Here is a 21,474-nt window from a genome sequence, read left to right as displayed (position 1 = left end):
CGTAACAAATGGTTCAAATGAGACTAAGCACTACGGGACTTAACATCTGAGGTCATCAGTCCTCTAGACTTACAACTACCTAAACCTAACTAACCTAAGGACATCACACACAGCCATGCCCGAGGCAGGATTCGAACCTGCGACCGTAGCAGCAGCGCGGTTCCGGACTGAAGCGCCTAGAAAAGCTCGGCCACAGCGGCCGGCCCATTTCTTCATATGTACCCAAACTAGAGTACCTGCAGAGATACTGAAAAAATCAAACTGGCAGACTCTTGAAGATAGATGTAAACTACCCTAGAAAGCCTCCTTGGAAGAACCGGCCTTAAATGAAAACTAGGAATACACTACAACTCCCAACACATCGCTCCCGAAGGGATCGTGAGGCCAAGATCAGATCAATTACTGCATGCACGGAGGCATTTAAACCGCGCTCCGTAAGTGAACGAAACGGGAAAAAATGCTAATAAATAGTACAGTGGGACGTACCCTCTGCCATGGCCGGCCTGAGTGGCCGATCGGTTCTAGGCGCTACCATCTGGAACCGCGCGACTGCTACGGTCGCAGGTTCGAATCCTGCCTCGGGCATGGATGTTGTGATGTCCTTAGGTTAGTTAGGTTTAGGTAGTTCTAAGTTCTAGGGGACTGATGACTCCCGAAGTCCCATAGTGCTCAGAGCCATTTGAACCTCTGCCATGCACTGCACAGTGGTTGGCCGAGTATATATGTAGACCATGTTGTAGTGGTCTTGCGAAATATGACACGATGCTAATACAATCGTTTCATATACCGGTACGATGTCTAATACTGGCTCATTAATTTTCCACATAACATTTCACGAGAAAACATTTTTCTTTCAAACATTCCGCTGTAATTTCATCGAGAATCTCTGCAACACACGTGCTGACAGAACCGGTCGGCTACTATTCTTTTCATTACCTTTATCTCAAAACATTAAGTAGTAACCAAGAATGGGATGCCCCCCCCCCCCCCCCAACACACACACACACACACACACACACACACACACACACACACGTTAGAACAAGAATACCTCAGAAACAGAACGTGAAAACGCGTTATTTTTTTTCTGACATTATCAGAATACATTTCCTTCGCTTATCGTACTGCGGCATGTGCTTTCGTCACTGGAGACACAACTGCGGCGTTGAAGGTAGCTCACTGACAGCAGTTCTCTTTCTTACAGCTGCGACATCAGTGAATTCACGGCGAAACGCGTCAACAGTGCCGTACTCGGAAACAAAAGGTAAAAAATATTCCAGATAAATGAAAGAATAATGAGAAAGAAAGCAGATCGGCGAAGGAAAGCCACAGCGGCAGCGAGCGCGCGGATCGATCGTGAAGCGAGAGTAAACAATGTCATTACTTGGTGGTATCCTGACAGAGTAGAAAGCCAGAGCGGGGCCCCGCAGTTGTATTTTCGAAAGAACATGGGGGGAACCGCCGACCGCAATCCTCAGGCCACCCTTCTACGGAGAAACGGTTCCCCTGAGAATAGACAGATGGACGCTGGGGTACAGCGGCGGAAATTGCGATCGATCGCAGGAGCTGCCTTTCGTGTGCACAGCACAGACACTCCAGTGTGTTAAAAACGCCTGCCGGTATAGTTGTATCGTTGGAACAGCTGATCTTAGTCTCGTACCAGGTTATCTTGGATGTACTCGGCAACCGGCTCAGCATTGCAGTTCCAGAAATTGAAACTTGTTCAATACTACATGTAATGAACAGCTGAGGACAGCAGTCTCCCACTTTCGAAAGCTTTCCAAATTACGATTCTTCAACGCAAGCTTGAGATGACAACAGTTATTCAATGTAACTACCACAAATGTGCTGTCATGAGTATAATGTTAATTAAATTAATCAGCGACTACCACTTATATTGCAGTTGCCGAGTTACACCACACCCATTATGATATTACACGTGATTATGATGATGATGATGATGATAAGGATACAAGTCAAGTGGATAAAATGTTAGCCACACTTCAAGCAAGCATTTTAATTCTTCATATGCTTGTCATCATACTACATTCTACTAACTGGGCAATAGTGTATACACTCTGCCTTAGCCACATTTATTAACCACGCAGTTGGAGAAAGTAAGTACATATAGTGGAACTGAACCAGTCTTGACACAATGGTTAAAAACAGAAATGAATACTCACAGATAAGTAGTTTGAAGTACTGAATAGGGCATTCTTTGTAAGCAGTAAGAGCATTTTCATAACAAAATACACAATCTACTACTATGTTATATTTATGACGCGTACAACTATGGTAACAGTTTTGAATACCACAGACTGTCAGTCAGTCGGTCAGACAATCCTATTTTGTTTGATTCTGATAAATGGTCCTCAGCACTTTCCATCTGTATGGAAATCTGAACTCAATATACATTAACTTCAAGTAAATGTGGCTTCACACACACTAAAAACTGTACATACGATCACCTCTTGAACTATCCAGTAAACTCCATATACTGTTACACTGGTTTCTTTGCTAAGTAGTACAATAATAAAGATGCTGCCAGTGATTAATGTGAACTACAGACTCTTAGCAGAACAGAACTGCTACGGTGAATAGTGTGTAAAAATATCATGCAAACAAAGGGCACGCCATGTAAGGATACCCTGATTCCCAATGGTAAGAGACAATATTTTCCCGGGAAGGATTGTCGCAAAGGACACAAACTAATTTATTGACCTGCATCAATACATTTTAGCCAGAAATATTTCCAGGCATCGTATGCGCCCTGGAAGGCCTGGGATGGAACGTGTTTTAGGGCGTGCGTAACAGCAGTTTTCACGTTGTCCATGGTCTCTAATCGGTGTCCTTTCAAGGGTGTTTCGAGGGGGGGGGGGGGGGGAATCTACTGGAGCACAGTCAGGACCATAAGAGGGTTACAGAACTCTAAGATATCTTCACAAGCAAGTGCTCCGTCGGACTTTTGGTCAGCGGTCAAAATTATTGACCAAGTTTTGTATACTTTCTTCATCTGTTATTGTCCAGTTACAATCTCAAGGATAGTGATTTTTGGTATATCAAGAGGCTGAGCTATCAGATAATCAATCATCCATCCCCAGATGTTGCACATACGAGTCATCTTCTGATGTCGAAGGGCATCCAGAGTAAGTTTTGTCGTCGACGTCTCCTTGCCTTTCAAAAAGGACTTGCACACATACATTTCCGAATGCCTAGTCAATCATTGTAAACATTTTGGCAATGGATTTATCAACTTTAATGCAAAATTTGATGATGTACTGTAATTCAACTGAACTTTGCGCATGGCCTGAAACCAGACCCCAATAAGAGGTTCACATATAGAGCACATGTCCTGACTCTCCGTGGCCTCACAGAAAACTAACATTCTTCATGTAGGGAAGCTAGAACATCCTCCAACTAGCTTGGGCAGATAGACCACTCTGACCAACAGGAGCATTAGAATAGAACTGGTGACATTACTTTCTGGTCAAACCTTCGTACATATACTGATGAGTCAAAACATTATGACTACACACTTAATAGCTTGTTTGTCCACCTTTGGAATAAAACACGTCACCGATTCTGTGAATCACAGGTCCAACAATTTGTTGGTAGGTTTGTGGACGTATGTGGCATGGCTGTGCACAGGTCATGTAATTTGCATAAATAAAGGGCCACTGATTTGTGTAAGCGGTGACTGCGCCCGTTAGTGACCCAAATGGGTTCTGTTGGATTTACAGACGAATTTGGTCATCGAGACATCAACCAGAGTTCACTATACTGCTCCTCAAACTAAGGTAGCACATTTCTGGCTCCGAGATGTGGACAATTATACAGTTGAAAGATGACATCACCATCGGGGAAGACATTAAGCATGAAGGAATGCAGGTGGCTCTTAGACGTCAGCGTGTCTTCGATTACTATCAAAGGTCCCACACAAGTGCAGGAGACTGTCTCCAGCAGCACAATACTGCGACTGCCAGTCTGTCTCTGTGGCTTACTGCACGTTTCAAACTGCCAGTCATCTCTATCGTGGCATTTGTGGAGACGACCAGTGCCCTAGTGTAGCAAAAATGTAATTCACCCAAACAGCTGAGACGATTCCATTGATCAAAGGTCTAATCCAAATGGTCCCGTGCCCACTGCAATCTTAATTGACAATGTTGCTGGGACAACATGTGAACATGGAAGGTTGGTCCGCTGCTGAGTTCCATGTTCAACAATGTACTGTGAACAGTGTACTCCGAAATAGTTCGTGTGTGTTACCAGCAGCGTGGTCTTCCAGCAGAGATCATCATCTATCCTACTTTACAGAGCAGACAAGCCTCAAAGCCCCATGTTCTGTGAAGAGTCATGAATGTTCAACCATTTAGTGCCTAGTGGTAGTTTCACTGTCTTAACTCTTTTCTGTAGATACACTTGACAGTAGGATGTTAACATTTGACCTGCTTCGCCATACCAGATACTCGTTCACAGGCTTTTCATAATAACATTACGTCCTTTGATAAAGTTGCTTATCTCAGTGGATTTCCAGATAACAAATCACCCAGTTGGAAACTTCAGCACTATCGTCAAGTTATTCTGACAGTCAGTGTGTCAAAGATGAGTTTTCGTGCCCAATGCACTCAAGAGTAAATTGCTTTCTGCAGTTACTTCACACGTACATGAATATATATCCTAGAGAATAATACATTAAATCTTGCTATTTTTTGCATGCAAAATTATTTTCTTGATTTTACTGAAGTTGCAACACACACACACACACACACACACACACACACACACACACACACACACACACACACACACACACCATTAAAGCTTCAAAGATTATATATATATATATATATATATATATATATATATAGCTTGAACACCTTAAGATTGTATTATAATCAACAAATGCAATCATCATACTATATAATTACATGCTGTTTCAATGCACACGGAGCCTTGTGGTCTAGTGGGAAAGCACGTGCCTGGAACCGAAAGGTCAGGAGATCGAATCCCACACAGATCACAGAAATTTTCCGTCTGCCTTTAACATAACTTCCACCTCTAAATGAAGTGAGGAATCACCCATAACAAAACGCTCTTCAGACTCTACATTCAATTGCAGATCCCTTTCCCTGTATGGAAAAATGAGGTAAATTATGGACACTTGAGTTGCTGATGTGGCATCCAGTCTTAAGATTTGCACTTGGCCATGGATCCATATGCACTTATTAGTTTAATGGGTAACTGTTGCAACATACTAATTCTCTCCTCTTACTATGGAAATGTATTGGTAATGATCAAATATAACGTATTCAATGAGGTCATGTAATTGAATATATTCTACATTGAATATACAGTGTTAGAGTGTATTGAAATATCTCAAATTATTTGAAATTTTATCAGATGTGAACTAGGTCTACGTTTGTGAGGTACCAATCCTGTAAAAACTTATTGTATAGGATTAATACTGTAATTTCCTTTAAAATTAATTAACAAATCATTCTGTCATACTATACCCGAAAATGTACACAAAGAGCAGGAAGAGGGCATCATACCTAGTTAACATTTGTTTACAAGTAACTAACCTTATTGAACTTTAACTTTTTGTGTAATTTACGCACTCACAGGTATGTACGTATTTTGCCACCAATTCTTCGTTCATAATTTTTGATGTTGAGTGGAAAGCTTAGGTGCTATTGTTTAACAACAGTATTTATCACAATTCATAATAGGAGTGGTATTAATTGTATCTCGGATAGGAATTTGGGGAGGAGATGAGATGCTGCAGTTGGGAGGTCATGAGCGGAAGCAAGAATTATCAACTGCAACAGGAAAACTGTGCTTAAACAGGATGGGGAAAGAGCTGTTCCTCAGACAGCTGAACAAGCAAGGAGAAAATTGCTTATGACAGAAGTTGACTGGGGAACAGAAGCTAGCTGGAAACCTGGAACAGGCAGAGGAAAAAAAAAGCTGTGAGAAATTGCAGTAACCATAATGAGAGTTGAAACTTCGTGGCAGATTAAAACTGTGTGCCGGACTGAGACTCTAAATCGGGACCTTTGCCTATAGCGGGCAAGTGCTCTACCAACTGAGCTACCCAAGCGTGACTCACGCCCCGTCCTCGTAGCTTTAATTCCGCCAGTACCTCGTCTCCTACCTTCCAAACTTCACAGAAGCTTGCAGAACTAGCAATCTTGGAAAAAAGGATATTGCAGATACATGGTTTAGCCACAGCCTGGGGGATGTTTCTATAAAGAGAGTTGATATCTATCAGAAACCAGAAATGAGAGAGGTAATGAACCGTGGACTTTGCCGTTGGTGGGGAGGCTTGCGTGCCTCAGCGATACAGATAGCCATACCATACGTGCAACCAGAATGGGGGGGTATCTGTTGAGAGGCCTGACAAGCGCGTGGTTCCTGAAGAGGGGCAGCAGCCTTTTCAGTAGTTGCAGAGGCAACAGTCTGGATGACTGACTGATTTGGCCTTGTAACACTAACCAGAACGGCCTTGCTGTGCTGATACTGCGTACGGCTGAAAGCAAGGGGAAACTACAGCTGTAATTTTTCCCTGACGGCATGCAGCTTTACTGTATAAATGATTATGGTGTCCTCTTGAGTAAAATATTCCGGAGGTAAAATAGTCCCCCATTCGGATCTCCGGGTGGGGACTACTCAAGAGGACGTCGTTATCAGGAGAAAGAAAACTGGCATTCTAAGGATCGGAGTGTGGAATGTCAGATCCCTTAATCGGGTAGGTAGGTTAGAAAATTTAAAAAAGGAAATAGATACGTTAAAGTTAGATATAGTGGGAATTAGTGAAGTTCGGTGGTAGGAGGAACAAGACTTTTGATCAGGCGATTACAGGGTTATAAATACAAAATCAAATAGGGGTAATGCAGGAGTAGGTTTCATAATGAATAAAAAAAATAGGAGTGCAGGTAAGCTACTACAATAGCATAGTGGCCAAGATAGACACGAAGCCCATGCCTACTACAGTAGTACTAGTTTATATACCAACTAGCTCTGCAGGTGACGAAGAAATTGAAGAAATGTAGGATGAAATAAAAGAAATTATTCAGATAGTGAAGGGAGACGACAATTTTATAGTCATGGGTGACTCGAATTTGGTACTAGGAAAAGGGAGAGAAGAACACGTAGTAGGTGAATATGGAATGGGGTTACCGAATGAAATAGGAAGCCGCCTGGTAGAATTTTGCACAGAGCACAGCTTAATCATAGCTAACACTTGCTTCAAGAATCATAAAAGAAGGTAGTATACATGGAAGAAGCCTGGAGATGATGACAGGTTTCAGATAGATTATATAATGGTAAGACAGATTTAGGAACCAGGTTTTAAATTGTAAGATGTTTCCAGGGGCAGATGTGGACTTTGACCACAATCTATTGGTTATGAACTGTAGATTAAAACTGAAGAAACTGCAAAAAGGTGGGAATTTAAGGAGATGGGACCTGGATAAACTGACTAAACCAGAGGTTGTACAGAGTTTCAGGGAGAGCATAAGGGAACAATTGACAGAAATGGGGGAAAGAAATACAGTAGAAGAAGAATGGGCAGCTTTGAGGGATGAAGTAGCGAAGGCAGCAGAGGATCAAGTAGGTAAAACGACAAGGCCTAGTAGAAATCCTTGAGTAACAGAAGAAATATTGAATTTAACTGATGAAAGGAGAAAATATAAAAATGCAGTAAATGAAGCAGCCAAAAATGATATCGACAGGAAGTGCAAAATGGCTAAGCAGGGATGGCTAGAGGACAAATGTAAGGATGTAGAGGCTTATCTCACGAGAGGTAAGATAGATACTGCCTACAGGAAAGTTAGAGAGACCTTTGGAGAAAAGAGGACCACTTGCATGAATATCAAGAGCTCAGATGGAAACCCAGTTCTAAGCAAGGAAGGGAAAGCAGAAAGGTGGAAGAAGTATATAGAGGGTCTATACAGGGGCGATGTTCTTGAGGACAATATCATGGAACTGGAAGACGATGTAGATGAAGATGAAATGGGAGATATGATACTGCGTGAAGAGTTTGACAGAGCACTGAAAGACCTGAGTCGAAACAAGGCCCCCGGAGTAGACAACATTCCATTAGAACTACTGACAGCCTTCGGAGAGCCAGTCATGACAAAACTATACCATCTGGTGAGCAAGATGTATGAAACAGGCGAAATACCCTCAGACTTCAAGAAGAATATAATACTTCCAATCCTAAAGAAAGCATGTGTTGACAGTTGTGAAAATTACCGAACTATCAGTTTAATAAGTCACGGCTGCAAAATACTAACGCGAATTCTGTACAGACGAATGGAAAAACTAGTAGAAGCCGACCTCGGGGAAGATCAGTTTGGATTCCGTAGAAATATTGGAACATGTGAGGCAATACTTACCCTACAACTTAACTTAGAAAATAGATTAAGGAAAGGCAAACCTACATTCCTAGCATTTGTAGACTTAGAGAAATGCTTTTGACAATGTTGACTGGAATATTCTCTTTCAACTTCTAAAGGTGGCAGGGGTAAAATACAGGGAGCGAAAGGCTATTTACAATTTGTACAGAAACCAGATGGCAGTTATAAGAGTCGAGGGACATGAAAGGGAAGCAGTGGTTGGGAAGGGAGTGAGACAGGGTAGAAGCCCCTCCCCGATGTAATTCAATCTATGTACTGAGCAAGCAGTAAAGGAAACAAAAGAAAAATTCAGAGCAGGTATTAAAATCCATGGAGAAGAAATAAAAAGTTTGAGGTATGCTGATGACATTGTAATTCTGTCAGAGACAGCAAAGGACTTGGAAGAGCAGTTGAACGGAATGGACAGTGTCTTGAAAGGAGGATGTAAGATGAACGTCAACAAAAGCAAAACGAGGATAATGGAATGTAGTCGAATTAAGTCGGGTGATGCTGAGAGAATTAGATTAGGAAATGACACACTTAAAGTAGTAAAGGAGTTTTGCTATTTGGGGAGCAAAACAACTGATGACGGTCGAAGTAGAGAGGATATAAAATGTAGACTGGCTATGGCAAGGAAAGCGTTTCTGAAGAAGAGAAATTTGTTAACATCGAGTATAGTTTTAAGTGTCAGGAAGTCGTTTCTGAAAGTATTTGTATGGAGCGTAGCCATGTATGGAAGTGAAACATGGACGATAAATAGTTTAGACAAGAAGAGAATAGAAGCTTTCGAAATGTGGTGCTACAGAAGAATGCTGAAGATTAGTTGGGTAGATCACATACTAATGAGGAGGTATTGAATAGGATTGGGGAGAAGAGAAGTTTGTGGCACAACTTGACTAGAAGAAGGGATCAGTTGGTAGGACATGTTCTGAGGCATCAAGGGATCACCAATTTAGTATTGGAGGGCAGTGTGGAGGGTAAAAATCGTAGAGGGAGACCAAGAGATGAATACACTTAGCAGATTCAGAAGGATGTAGGTTGCAGTAGGTACTGGGAGATGATGAAGCTTGCACAGGATAGAGTAGCATGGAGAGCTGCATCAAACCAGTCTCACGACTGAAGACAACAACAACAACAACACAAGGAGTGAACAAAAATTTGGAAACAGCATGAGAAATGCATGCTTCAACATAAAAGCAGATGCTAGCCAAGTTTGCAGGTTGTGCTGACCACGAACGGCACCTGTGCAATCACTCAATGTATTGCAAGGGGCAGTCATGGTCAGAAGAGTGTTCCGTGTAATTGTGATTTCATTATGTTGGGGCTCAATGTATTCGAATGTGAGCAAATTGTTGGTGCTCTTATGGTGGGTTTTTCCGTAACAAAAGGAGCTAAAGTGTTTGGAGTTTCAAGAGGCACTGTATCAAATATGAATACTGCATACAACGAAAGGGAAAAACATGATCCACTAAGTCCCAACACGGATGAAAGTGTTTGTTGAGTGATCCTGACAGATGGTCATTGAATATGATTGTGACAGAGAATAAGAAAGCAACAGCTAGAAAAGTCACTGCAAAATTGAATGTCACATTCAAGAACCCTATGTGCACCGAAACACATGTAGGTAGCTCCATAAACCACAAATAACAGGACAAACTGAAATTCCAAAAACACTCATCAGTGATGCACATGCCCATAACAGGAAAACATGGTGTCAAAGCCATAAAACACTGACTATGGAGCAATGTCATTTAGTTGGACAGTTTTGAATCACACTGACTTCAATGTCTGGCCAAGTGTATGTCTCAAAAGAGAAACATGGCAGGGGGTTCGGTGATCATCAACCACGACTGGTTTTGTGAGTAGGACAGGGAATCAAGTGAAACTGTTGAAAATACCTTATCCAAAAACCATTTTGAGCAGCAAACCATAGAATCAAATAATGAAAATGAGAATGTCTGAAAACATCTTATTTTTATGAAAAAATTTATGATTGCAAATGTTGTTTTGTTTCTTGTGACCAGGAGGCAAAAGTCATCAACAACACTCATGTCAGCTCTTTTGGTGCATGCGATTGCAGCCCACATAAATTTAATTTCAATTATCTTAAAACTTTTTCAGCTGTGTTTTCAGTAATTTCTCATACAGTTTCTGTGTTTATTAATAGTCTTCTCTCTAGCGTGTAATGTTAAGAATAAGCTTAGCTTTTAGAGTATCTTTAGTTTTAGTAGCTACTATTTTTTATTCTTTTGTAATTAACCTAAAATTATGTTATTGTAATGATCTAAATTTGGGCTATTACATGTGATCTAAATCTGGACCACAGGCAGATTTTGTATTATTTTGGAAGTATAGCTAGCCTGTGCTTCTAGAATACCGAGAACAAGGGGAAGGAAACCAAAAGAAATTGAATGAAACAAATATGAACAAGGTAATTTGTGCATTCAGAAATAAAGCTATATCGACACTGAAAGCTGCTAAAATACGTAACGCACTACACTTGACGTTACAAGCAGTCACCAATGCTGAAGTTTCTGCATCAAATTAATTTCATGAAAAATTTGGAGAAAATTTCTGTTATGTTCCAAACTGAAAAAGCAGCTTGTGTCTTATCTACTTCACATACAAGAGAAATTTTATGGCTTCACACTTTGTCAAATAGCTTACCAGTTAGCGACATGGAATAGTCTACAACATCCATGTAAGGCAGAGGCAGAAAGAGCTTACGTAGATCTATTTTTACAACGCCATAAGAAAGGGACACAATTAAGTGCTCTTATGATATAACAAGTAAATGGCCTTGCTGTTGCAGTAACACCAATTCCAGTCAGATCATCGAAATTAAGTGCTGTCGGGCTTGGCTCACACTTGGATGGGTGACCACCCAGGCTGCTAAGTGCTGTTGGCATGCGGGGTGCACTCAGCACTAGTGAGGCCAATTGAGGAGCTACTTGACTGAAAAGTAGCAGCTACACTCACGATAACTACAATGGCTGGGAGAGCAGTGTGCTGACTACAAGCCACTCTGTAACTGCATCTATTGACGCCTATAGGCTGAGGATGGCACGGCGGTCGGTCAGTACTGTTTGGTCTGGGTTTAGAGTGTTTTTATGGTATAACATGTGGGCTAGTGTAAGACCACAGGAGATGATTCTCCAGTGAAATCAGTCACATCCATTTGGAGTTCTCTGGACATGGATGATTTTAATCATGATACTAGGGCTGCACTTATCACAAAAGCTTTATTTTTCCCTCCTGCAGTGTTCGACACAACGCTAACCGTGCAAACTTCATTGCTTTGCGGTAACGACATTGGCACTGTTTAGTGAGTTGCATTACCTTGTGAAAGAAGACAGATACCAGTTTCAATATCATTTCAGAAACGAATTTATATTTTTAGCTGTATTAAACTCTTAGTAATGAGTGGCCTAAGATGTAGCAATAGGTAAACTGCATGCTGTCATACTTTTTCAATACAAGATACGTAAATCAAATGCATGTACTTGACAATAAGCATCATTTCAAAATGATTGTTGCGAATTATGAAGAGGTATATAGTTTATTAAAAATTTAAGCTTTCACACTATTACATGTGAAAATCACAATTTTTAACCATATATTTTCTTCAAAATCAACTGCAAAATCCTGTGGCACAAAAAAGCATGCAAAATGTAAATTAGCAGCTTCCTTTTCCACAAGGAAAGCAATTTTTGTGAAAACTTATGTTCATGAAATGATGTTGCATTGTCTTATATGGGATGTATGATCATTAACTTGCAAGGTAACTGAGTTTATGGTCACCAGCCACTATTGATGTGGCTGTTTGCAAACATTGCATGTCAGTCCGTGGCATGGTCTTCGTTTACATTTTTGAGATGAGGAGTTCAAACAGAATGGATATGACAGTACCATACACATGATACCATATGTCAACCTTTTGTGGTGTGTCAGTTGTATTGTACGAATGTTGGTGGCAAAGTGGAACACTACAAAAACAGGGAGTGGACATATAAGCACTTCATGTATGACAGGGTTGAAGGGAGTGAACAGGAAGCTGCATGCTTGTACCAAGAAGCATAATCTGCCCCAGGACACCCCAAAAGTATATTGTTTACAAGGGTGCATCAATACCTCCGAGAAACTGGGAGCTTTGCACATGCTGCATGAGCAAGTATGCTGATACCAATTACACCTTGCTTGCAGATGTGGTGCTGTAAACAATCTAACACTTTCCAGGAATCTCAATAAAGAGACTTACCACACACATTCCTCGAATAAACCACAGTAGTATTTGGAGAATAATGCATCACAATGCAATATGCCTGTACTACCTCCAATGAGTTCAGAGTCTTAGAGAAGCGGACTTTGGTCTTAGACTAACTTTCTGTCAACAGATGAAACAAGCTGTAGGCAACCCTCCAACTGACAGTACTTGAAAATAACATTTTCTACGCAGATGAAGCACAGTTCACAAATGATGGTGTGTTTAATTATCACAATTCTCATGTTTCGAGACACCTGGGCTCCAACCCTTTTGGTGTGCACGAGCCTACACATCAGCGAAGTTTCGCTTAGAGTATGTGGTTAGGAGTACTATGTGATCATCTTATTGGGCTGCACATATTACCAAACAAATCCAATGAACAAAATTATCGTTATTTTCTGTGGTGTCATCTAGCAGAAATGCTTGAGGTTCCCTTAGCACTATGGCAGAGGACGTGGTATATGCATGACGGTGAACCAAGACATTTTGTTGCTGTGGTGCGAAGACATCTATCGCACTGATATGCCCAAAGATGGACTGGATGAGGAGAACCTGTACCCTGACCTCCAAGATCACCTGATCTGATAACCCTATGGATTTCTTTGTTTGGGCACCTTAAGATATAGTGTAAACCACTCCATTTAACAAGGTTGGAAAATTGGAGCAAAGACTTGTCAATGCTTCTCCAGAATTTCAAAACAATCCAGGGATATCTGAAATGATTCAAACCTCATTGTGGTGACAGGTAGAGGTTTGCTCTGGGCACAAGGATGACACTTTAAACAGCTCTTAACTACAAGTATAGTCAGGTAACTGTTCTCATGTTCATTCAAAACCCCTGCATTTCTACCAAGTATCTCTAATAACTTTTCTTAATGCTGTACAGTATTGTTACCTTTTCCTGTCTGAAGATGTTTACACAGAATCAAGCCAGTGGTGGCTGGTAACTCAATAAAGTTGCAACTATCTTGCAAACGGTTTGTTTGTGGATCTATGTTTACTGGGACTTTCTAGCATCACATACTTTTAACTCTGTGTGTTTACACCACTAATTATAATAAACCCCTTATACCTCTAAGTGTTTTTATAGTGTGAAATTTGAAGTGGATTTTCCCCCTTCCCAGAGTGGAAGGTCAGGCCATTCAAGCACTGGATGCTCAAATGAGTGGGAGAGAAGACAAATGAAGTTATACCCTGCATGCGAAGCAACTACACAGTCATCTGCTGGAGCTTTATGGAACTACCTGCACCAAAAAGTTCAAGCAAGCACAAACACTAGATACACACTTCTATCTGGCTTGTGGAGTACAGACGGGGATGTGGATGTGGCAGTAGGTGTGGATGATGCAGTTATGTAAAGTAAAAATTGCACGCAGCCTGAATGATATCAATAACTTTACTTCAAAAACTAGAATGTTTACTGCCAACAAAAACTTGATAATGAACTGACAGCAAAATAATGTCAATGTCGACTGAATCCTTGTCTAGGGTTCACATTGGTATTCCATAATCTGGTGCAGAAATGAAAAAGCAAAATATAGAAACACTTCTAAATTTGAAGGAAAATTAAGAACATACCTTTTCAACCAGTCTTCCAGAAACAAAATATTATCTAGATTTGTGGATTCAGGATTCCTGTTAGTTATACAATAAGTGCTTTGTAAATAGGTCTATATTGATATGACATGTAGATAATTTTTGTTAGGTAGAAAGTATCAATGAGCTCAGGTAGATACTAAGTTAGATGTAGGAGACAAATAACAGCTATCTATTACAATGGAGAAAGCACACCACCTTTCAAAGCAGCAGCTTTTCTGCAAATTTTACATTTCATCTAAGTATGTACAAATATTTTATATCAATTTAATGCAAGCTTTTTGTTCAGCAATGTACAGCTACTTGGTTTAACAAACTTGTGGATATTTTACTGCAGAACATCCACAGTTTTGGGTTTTTCATTTATAATTACACTTTGACTCTCTCCACATTCCTGGGCATTTTATCTTATGATTAGCCTACTGAATGAATTCGGCCTATCAAAAAGGTATTACTGACCGTGAAATTTTTCCTGAAAAATTTTAGGACACATGAGTAACAGGTAGGAGAACAGAGCTGCGAGCATCCATATCTACCTTTTTCGTTATTCAGCATTCATATAACACATTTACTTTTTAATCTCTATCACCCTATTAATGAAACCTACAGAATTAACTATTCGGGTGAACGTGTTTCTTCATCTGTCATTACATCTAGATTTCTGTAGTATATTCTTTGGACGCCTGCCCAGTTAGCCGTTTGGTCTAACACATGGCTTTTCAGAGTGGGAAGTAGTGCCTTGTTCCCGGCACGAATCTGCCCGGTGGACTTGGGTCGAGGTCCGGTGAGACAGCCTGTCTGTGGACGGTTTTTAGGCAGTTTTCCATCTGCCTCGGCAAATGCGGACTGGTTCCCCTTATTCCGCCTCAGCTACACTTTGTCGGTGATTGCTGCGCAAAGACGTTCTCCACGTATGCATACACCACCATTACTCTGCCATGCAAACACAGGGATTACACTCGTCTGGTGTGAGACGTTCCCTGGGGAGGGAAAGGGGGGGGGGGGGGGGGAGTCCACTGGGGCCGAACCGCACAATAACCCTCAAAGAGTGGTTCGGTGTGGGGCGGCAGAGGGGTGAAGTGGACTGCGGTAGTCGTCGTGGGGTTGTCGACCACTGCGGCTGCGGCAGGGACAGAATCTCTCCATCATTTCTAGGCCCCGGTTAACATAAAATACCATACAATATCCTTTGGACTGCTGTTGAACTGTCACAGTACGTGCAGTTTCTAGGCAACTTAATTCTCTTTGATATCAACACTTGCTGTTCTCATGAAACATATATCTTTACAACTGTCATAAGAGAGCAGAAACAAAATATCATTACCACCTTAATTGCTCATGAACTGAAGCAATTTTGTTAATCACCATGACATATATTACATTATCCTAAGCTACCACGACTTAGTACTAGATGGATAATTTGTGTTGCACTTTAAAACTTTCTGCAGTAACTACATTAACATAAATTTGAAGATATTGTCTTTATTACACAATGATATGAAATAATCATTTGGAATTGATGGCTAGGAGGCTCCAATTGGGGAAGTTCAGCCGCCGGGTTGCAAGTAGAGGTGTACAAATTCCCCTTGCAGCCTGCTTAATGCCGCTGACTGGCGCTCGCGAAAGCCCGGGCTACCTGGGTTCCCGCAGGCCCGCCAAGCTTCACGGGACCCGCTCAGCTTGCTGCGCCTGACAACAGGTTGCGCTGTCAAGCTACCGTGACTAGAGTAGCCAGGTAGTTAGCCCGCAGTTCATTTATCGCAACGGTAGGGGCAGCACAATGAAAAGGTCGAACTTTAGTGACATTGAAAAAAAATTGACAATTGGCGAATACATGCTGGTAACAAAACAGAGCACAAGTGTTGCATGGGAAACGTTTTCGTGTGTTTATGAGGCCGCTTCAAATAAATCAGTAGGTGTGTCTCAATGCAAACTATGTAAAAAGATCTTAAGTACTTATTCGGGAAGCTCGAGTATGTTACGACATGTGTGCAAATTTGACAAGCAGTTCCCTCACTCCGTAAATATCTTGAAAGAGGACATAGATTTAGTGGTCGAAATGTGTGCTAAGGACCTGAGACCATTTAGCAGTATAGAGGGAGAAGGATTTCATGGTAATCTGCAAACGATGTCAAAAACTTTTGTAAGGTACTCTATTCCATGCACTGTCCGAAATATTATGTAGACAGTGATGTTCCTCTTGATGCTCAAGTGTGCAAAATTTCTTCAAGATCGGAATAATACTGTAGGTTGGTGTAGAAGTGTGTAAGTAAAGCACCCTCCGCCATGCACCATTCAGAATTTTAGGCAAACAGCGCCCTTCATTCTGCTTTGAATATCAAGTGTGCCAAATTTCACCAAGATTGGAATAAAAATGTACAATTTGTCTAATTCCGTTAGGTAGAGTAACCTCTACCATGCACCCTATGAAATTTTATGTAGACTGTGACCTCCTTCTTGGTTTCAAGGTATAGTGTGCAAAATTTCATCAAAATTGTATGCAACACAAACACACGGACACAATGAAAACGCACTTTAAGTTTTTCTCAAATTTTCCAATTTTTCGGTCGATTTTCCAAAAATTTTATTTAGTAAAAACCTTGTCCTGAGAATTCCGAATAAAAAAAAAAAAAAAAAAAAAAAATAACCGAATTGGTCCAGCAGTTCTATAGTTTTACGCTTAACACATTTGGCAATTCATTTTTCTTTATACCGATAATAAGCCTGAAATATACGCGTAAAAGGAAGAATGTACAAATAAACGCCAATATTTTTTGACATGATTTAATATATATAAAGTGCTGGCAGGTCGATAGACACACAAACAAACACACAAAATTCTAGCTTTCGCAACAAACGGTTGCTTCGTCAGGAAAGAGGAAAGGAGAGGGAAAGACGAAAGAAAGTGGGTTTTAAGGGAGAGGGTAAGGAGTCATTCCAACACACACACACACACACACACACACACACACACACCACACAAGCAAGGTAAGTCATTCCGCTCCCGGGATTGGAATGACTCCTTACCCTCTCCCTTAAAACCCACTTCCTTTCATCTTTCCCTCTCCTTCCCTCTTTCATGACGAAGCAACCGTTTGTTGCGAAAGCTAGAATTTTGTGTGTATGTTTGTGTTTGTTTGTTTGTGTGTCTATCGACCTGCCAGCGCTTTCGTTCGGTAAGTCACATCATCGTTGTTTTTAGATATATTTTTCCCACGTGGAATGTTTCCCTCTATATATATATATATGGTTCAAATGGTTCTGACCACTATGCGACTTAACTTCTGAGGTCATCAGTCGCCTAGAACTTAGAACTAATTAAACCTAACTAACCTAAGGACATCACACACATCCATGCCCAAGGCAGGAGATATATATATATATATATATATATATATAGGGGTTTGGCTTTTGGTGCTCAGGCAAAATAAAACCTTTTAATTAACGTTCATAATAAGACAATGACGAGCGCAGACTAAACGGTGCGTAGCGCAGCTCAGCAGTAATATGGGCAGGCAAGCAAATTTCCCGCAGCCTGCCCGGGTTGGGTGTTGCTTGGCTTGGCTGGGAGTGAAGCAGCCTGCCCGTTCTGTTGACAACACGCGGCGGCCTGCCCGCCTGGCCACCGGGCAATCATGGGCGGGTTAAAAGCGGGACATGTACACCACTGGTTGCAAGTCTTATTTCAGATGATGCCAGATTGGGCGACTTGCATGTCAGAAATGATGATGCGACACCCAGTTCAAAGGCACAGAAAATCTCCAACCTGGCAGGGAATCAAACCCAGGCCCACCGCATGGTAGGCCAACACGTTACCACTCAGATAAGCAGGTGGACTATTACACAATAATTCTTGGAGTAGGAAGAACAAAGTGTGTACTCACGCAGCCTCCTTCATGCTGGCTCTAAGCACAGATGACCATTCCCCAATAGAGTTTAACTTGCAGGAGTCCGCCTCAGAATCCCCATGCACATTATCACCAGTGGACTGGAGACCACCCAGTGATCCATCAAGCCGGCTAGAAAGAGAGTGTAAGCACAACATCACAATAAGAAATTATCCTACTGTTAAGTAAGTGCAGAAACGAATTGCAAAAACAAATTGTGTTTTGTGTACAAGAAACATATTCTACCTTTCTGCTGTACAGTCAAACATGCTCCCTTCGCTCTGTTCATAGTCCAGCATGAGATCATCTGATGCAATGCTCTCACAGGGAGATAGTGTGTCAACTGACCCAGCCCTGCTTAATCGGCGACCTCGTTTCGGACCTGGACTTCCCTCCGCTGATAGAGATGCAATGTGCTGTCTGACTGCTACAAAAATCATACCACAGACAATGTAACATTTTCAATCTTATGTTATGAATATCATTAAAATATATCACATACTTATAATAAACAAATGAACAAAGGAAGAAAGGAAAAATATAAAGAATGAGTAGACTTAACGCTTTTTCAGAAAGCTCCTACCATTAAAATGACCAATAGCGGATCTCACATTGGTAATACATTGAAATCATTAAGGACCAATCAGGCAGGATTCCACTCAGTATTCTATGCTCATGTTAGAATACTGACCAGATTGCTGTTGACTGCACTGAGACATGCAGCCTCTGATGACACCACATGCCACTGTTTCATAAATTAAAATTAGTTGATCAATGATACTATTTCAACAGTAGCTTATCACAGCACTTGGAAAACGTCACCCTTTAAACTTGTGAACGCTGTGGAGCATTATCAGAAAAAAATATTTTGGACTAAATAAACTTAAAACCTGATCAAGCAATTATTAATTAATCTAGACTAAGCATACTGCTTATGAGTAAACACAGTGACTGCCTCGTAAAATAGTTTTATTATAAATATCAGTGTTAGGTCACATGGTCTTTTACACAAAGCAGTACTGAGAAAATTTAGGGAACCGACATTTGAAGCTGACTGCAGAACGATTCCACTGTCACAAGATAAGAAAAATTAGCACTCATGTGGAGGTATATTTGCAAGTGAACCTGGAAAGGAAATGAGTACTAGTGGTTCAAGGTACCCTCCACCATGCCCCACACTGTGGTTTATGGAGTTTGCAGACACAGGGGGAGACGGACGGGAGGCGGCGGGGAGCGAGCGAGACGGACGGGAGGCGGCGGGGGGCGAGCGAGACGGACGGGAGGCGGCGGGGGGCGAGCGAGACGGACGGGAGGCGGCGGGGGGCGAGCGAGACGGACGGGAGGCGGCGGGGGGCGAGCGAGACGGACGGGAGGCGGCGGGGGGCGAGCGAGACGGACGGGAGGCGGCGGGGGGCGAGCGAGACGGACGGGAGGCGGCGGGGGGCGAGCGAGACGGACGGGAGGCGGCGGGGGGCGAGCGAGACGGACGGGAGGCGGCGGGGGGCGAGCGAGACGGACGGGAGGCGGCGGGGGGCGAGCGAGACGGACGGGAGGCGGCGGGGGGCGAGGGAGACGGACGGGAGGCGGACGGGGGGCGAGGGAGACGGACGGTAGGCGGACGGGGGGCGAGGGAGACGGACGGTAGGCGGACGGGGGGCGAGGGAGACGGACGGGAGGCGGACGGGGGGCGAGGGAGACGGACGGTAGACGGACGGGGGGCGAGGGAGACGGACGGTAGACGGACGGGGGGCGAGGGAGACGGACGGTAGACGGACGGGGGGCGAGGGAGACGGACGGTAGACGGACGGGGGGCGAGGGAGACGGACGGTAGACGGACGGGGGGCGAGGGAGACGGACGGTAGACGGACGGGGGGCGAGGGAGACGGACGGGGGGCGAGGGAGACGGACGGGGGGCGAGGGAGACGGACGGGGAGCGAGGGAGACGGACGGGGAGCGAGGGAGACGGACGGGGAGCGAGGGAGACGGACGGGGAGCGAGGGAGACGGACGGGGAGCGAGGGAGACGGACGGGGAGCGAGGGAGACGGACGGGGAGCGAGGGAGACGGACGGGGAGCGAGGGAGACGGACGGGGAGCGAGGGAGACGGACGGGGAGCGAGGGAGACGGACGGGGAGCGAGGGAGACGGACGGGGAGCGAGGGAGACGGACGGGGAGCGAGGGAGACGGACGGGGAGCGAGGGAGACGGACGGGGAGCGAGGGAGACGGACGGGGAGCGAGGGAGACGGACGGGGAGCGAGGGAGACGGACGGGGAGCGAGGGAGACGGACGGGGAGCGAGGGAGACGGACGGGGAGCGAGGGAGACGGACGGGGAGCGAGGGAGACGGACGGGGAGCGAGGGAGACGGACGGGGAGCGAGGGAGACGGACGGGGAGCGAGGGAGACGGACGGGGAGCGAGGGAGACGGACGGGGAGCGAGGGAGACGGACGGGGAGCGAGGGAGACGGACGGGGAGCGAGGGAGACGGACGGGGAGCGAGGGAGACGGACGGGGAGCGAGGGAGACGGACGGGGAGCGAGGGAGACGGACGGGGAGCGAGGGAGACGGACGGGGAGCGAGGGAGACGGACGGGGAGCGAGGGAGACGGACGGGGAGCGAGGGAGACGGACGGGGAGCGAGGGAGACGGACGGGGAGCGAGGGAGACGGACGGGGAGCGAGGGAGACGGACGGGGAGCGAGGGAGACGGACGGGGAGCGAGGGAGACGGACGGGGAGCGAGGGAGACGGACGGGGAGCGAGGGAGACGGACGGGGAGCGAGGGAGACGGACGGGGAGCGAGGGAGACGGACGGGGAGCGAGGGAGACGGACGGGGAGCGAGGGAGACGGACGGGGAGCGAGGGAGACGGACGGGGAGCGAGGGAGACGGACGGGGAGCGAGGGAGACGGACGGGGAGCGAGGGAGACGGACGGGGAGCGAGGGAGACGGACGGGGAGCGAGGGAGACGGACGGGGAGCGAGGGAGACGGACGGGGAGCGAGGGAGACGGACGGGGAGCGAGGGAGACGGACGGGGAGCGAGGGAGACGGACGGGGAGCGAGGGAGACGGACGGGGAGCGAGGGAGACGGACGGGGAGCGAGGGAGACGGACGGGGAGCGAGGGAGACGGACGGGGAGCGAGGGAGACGGACGGGGAGCGAGGGAGACGGACGGGGAGCGAGGGAGACGGACGGGGAGCGAGGGAGACGGACGGGGAGCGAGGGAGACGGACGGGGAGCGAGGGAGACGGACGGGGAGCGAGGGAGACGGACGGGGAGCGAGGGAGACGGACGGGGAGCGAGGGAGACGGACGGGGAGCGAGGGAGACGGAC

At 44.6% G+C, this 21,474-nt stretch overlaps 1 protein-coding gene across 6 annotated transcripts in view; it reads right to left on the bottom strand.

Annotated features, from left to right (window-relative positions):
- LOC126410973 (uncharacterized) overlaps window positions 1–21,474 on the bottom strand; it is a 612,461-nt gene that overhangs the window by 234,535 nt on the left and 356,452 nt on the right. For all 6 annotated transcript variants that reach the window (XM_050081329.1, XM_050081331.1, XM_050081334.1 and 3 more), the window contains 2 exons: window positions 18,393–18,573; window positions 18,144–18,278 (listed from right to left, as the gene is read on the bottom strand). In XM_050081329.1, the coding sequence (XP_049937286.1) occupies window positions 18,144–18,278; window positions 18,393–18,573 (316 nt within the window). The remainder of the gene's footprint in view (window positions 1–18,143; window positions 18,279–18,392; window positions 18,574–21,474) is intronic.

Source organism: Schistocerca serialis, chromosome 1, assembly GCF_023864345.2.
Source record: "Schistocerca serialis cubense isolate TAMUIC-IGC-003099 chromosome 1, iqSchSeri2.2, whole genome shotgun sequence".
NCBI classification, from domain to species: Eukaryota; Metazoa; Arthropoda; class Insecta; order Orthoptera; family Acrididae; genus Schistocerca; species Schistocerca serialis.
This window is presented reverse-complemented; position numbering and strand designations above follow the sequence as displayed.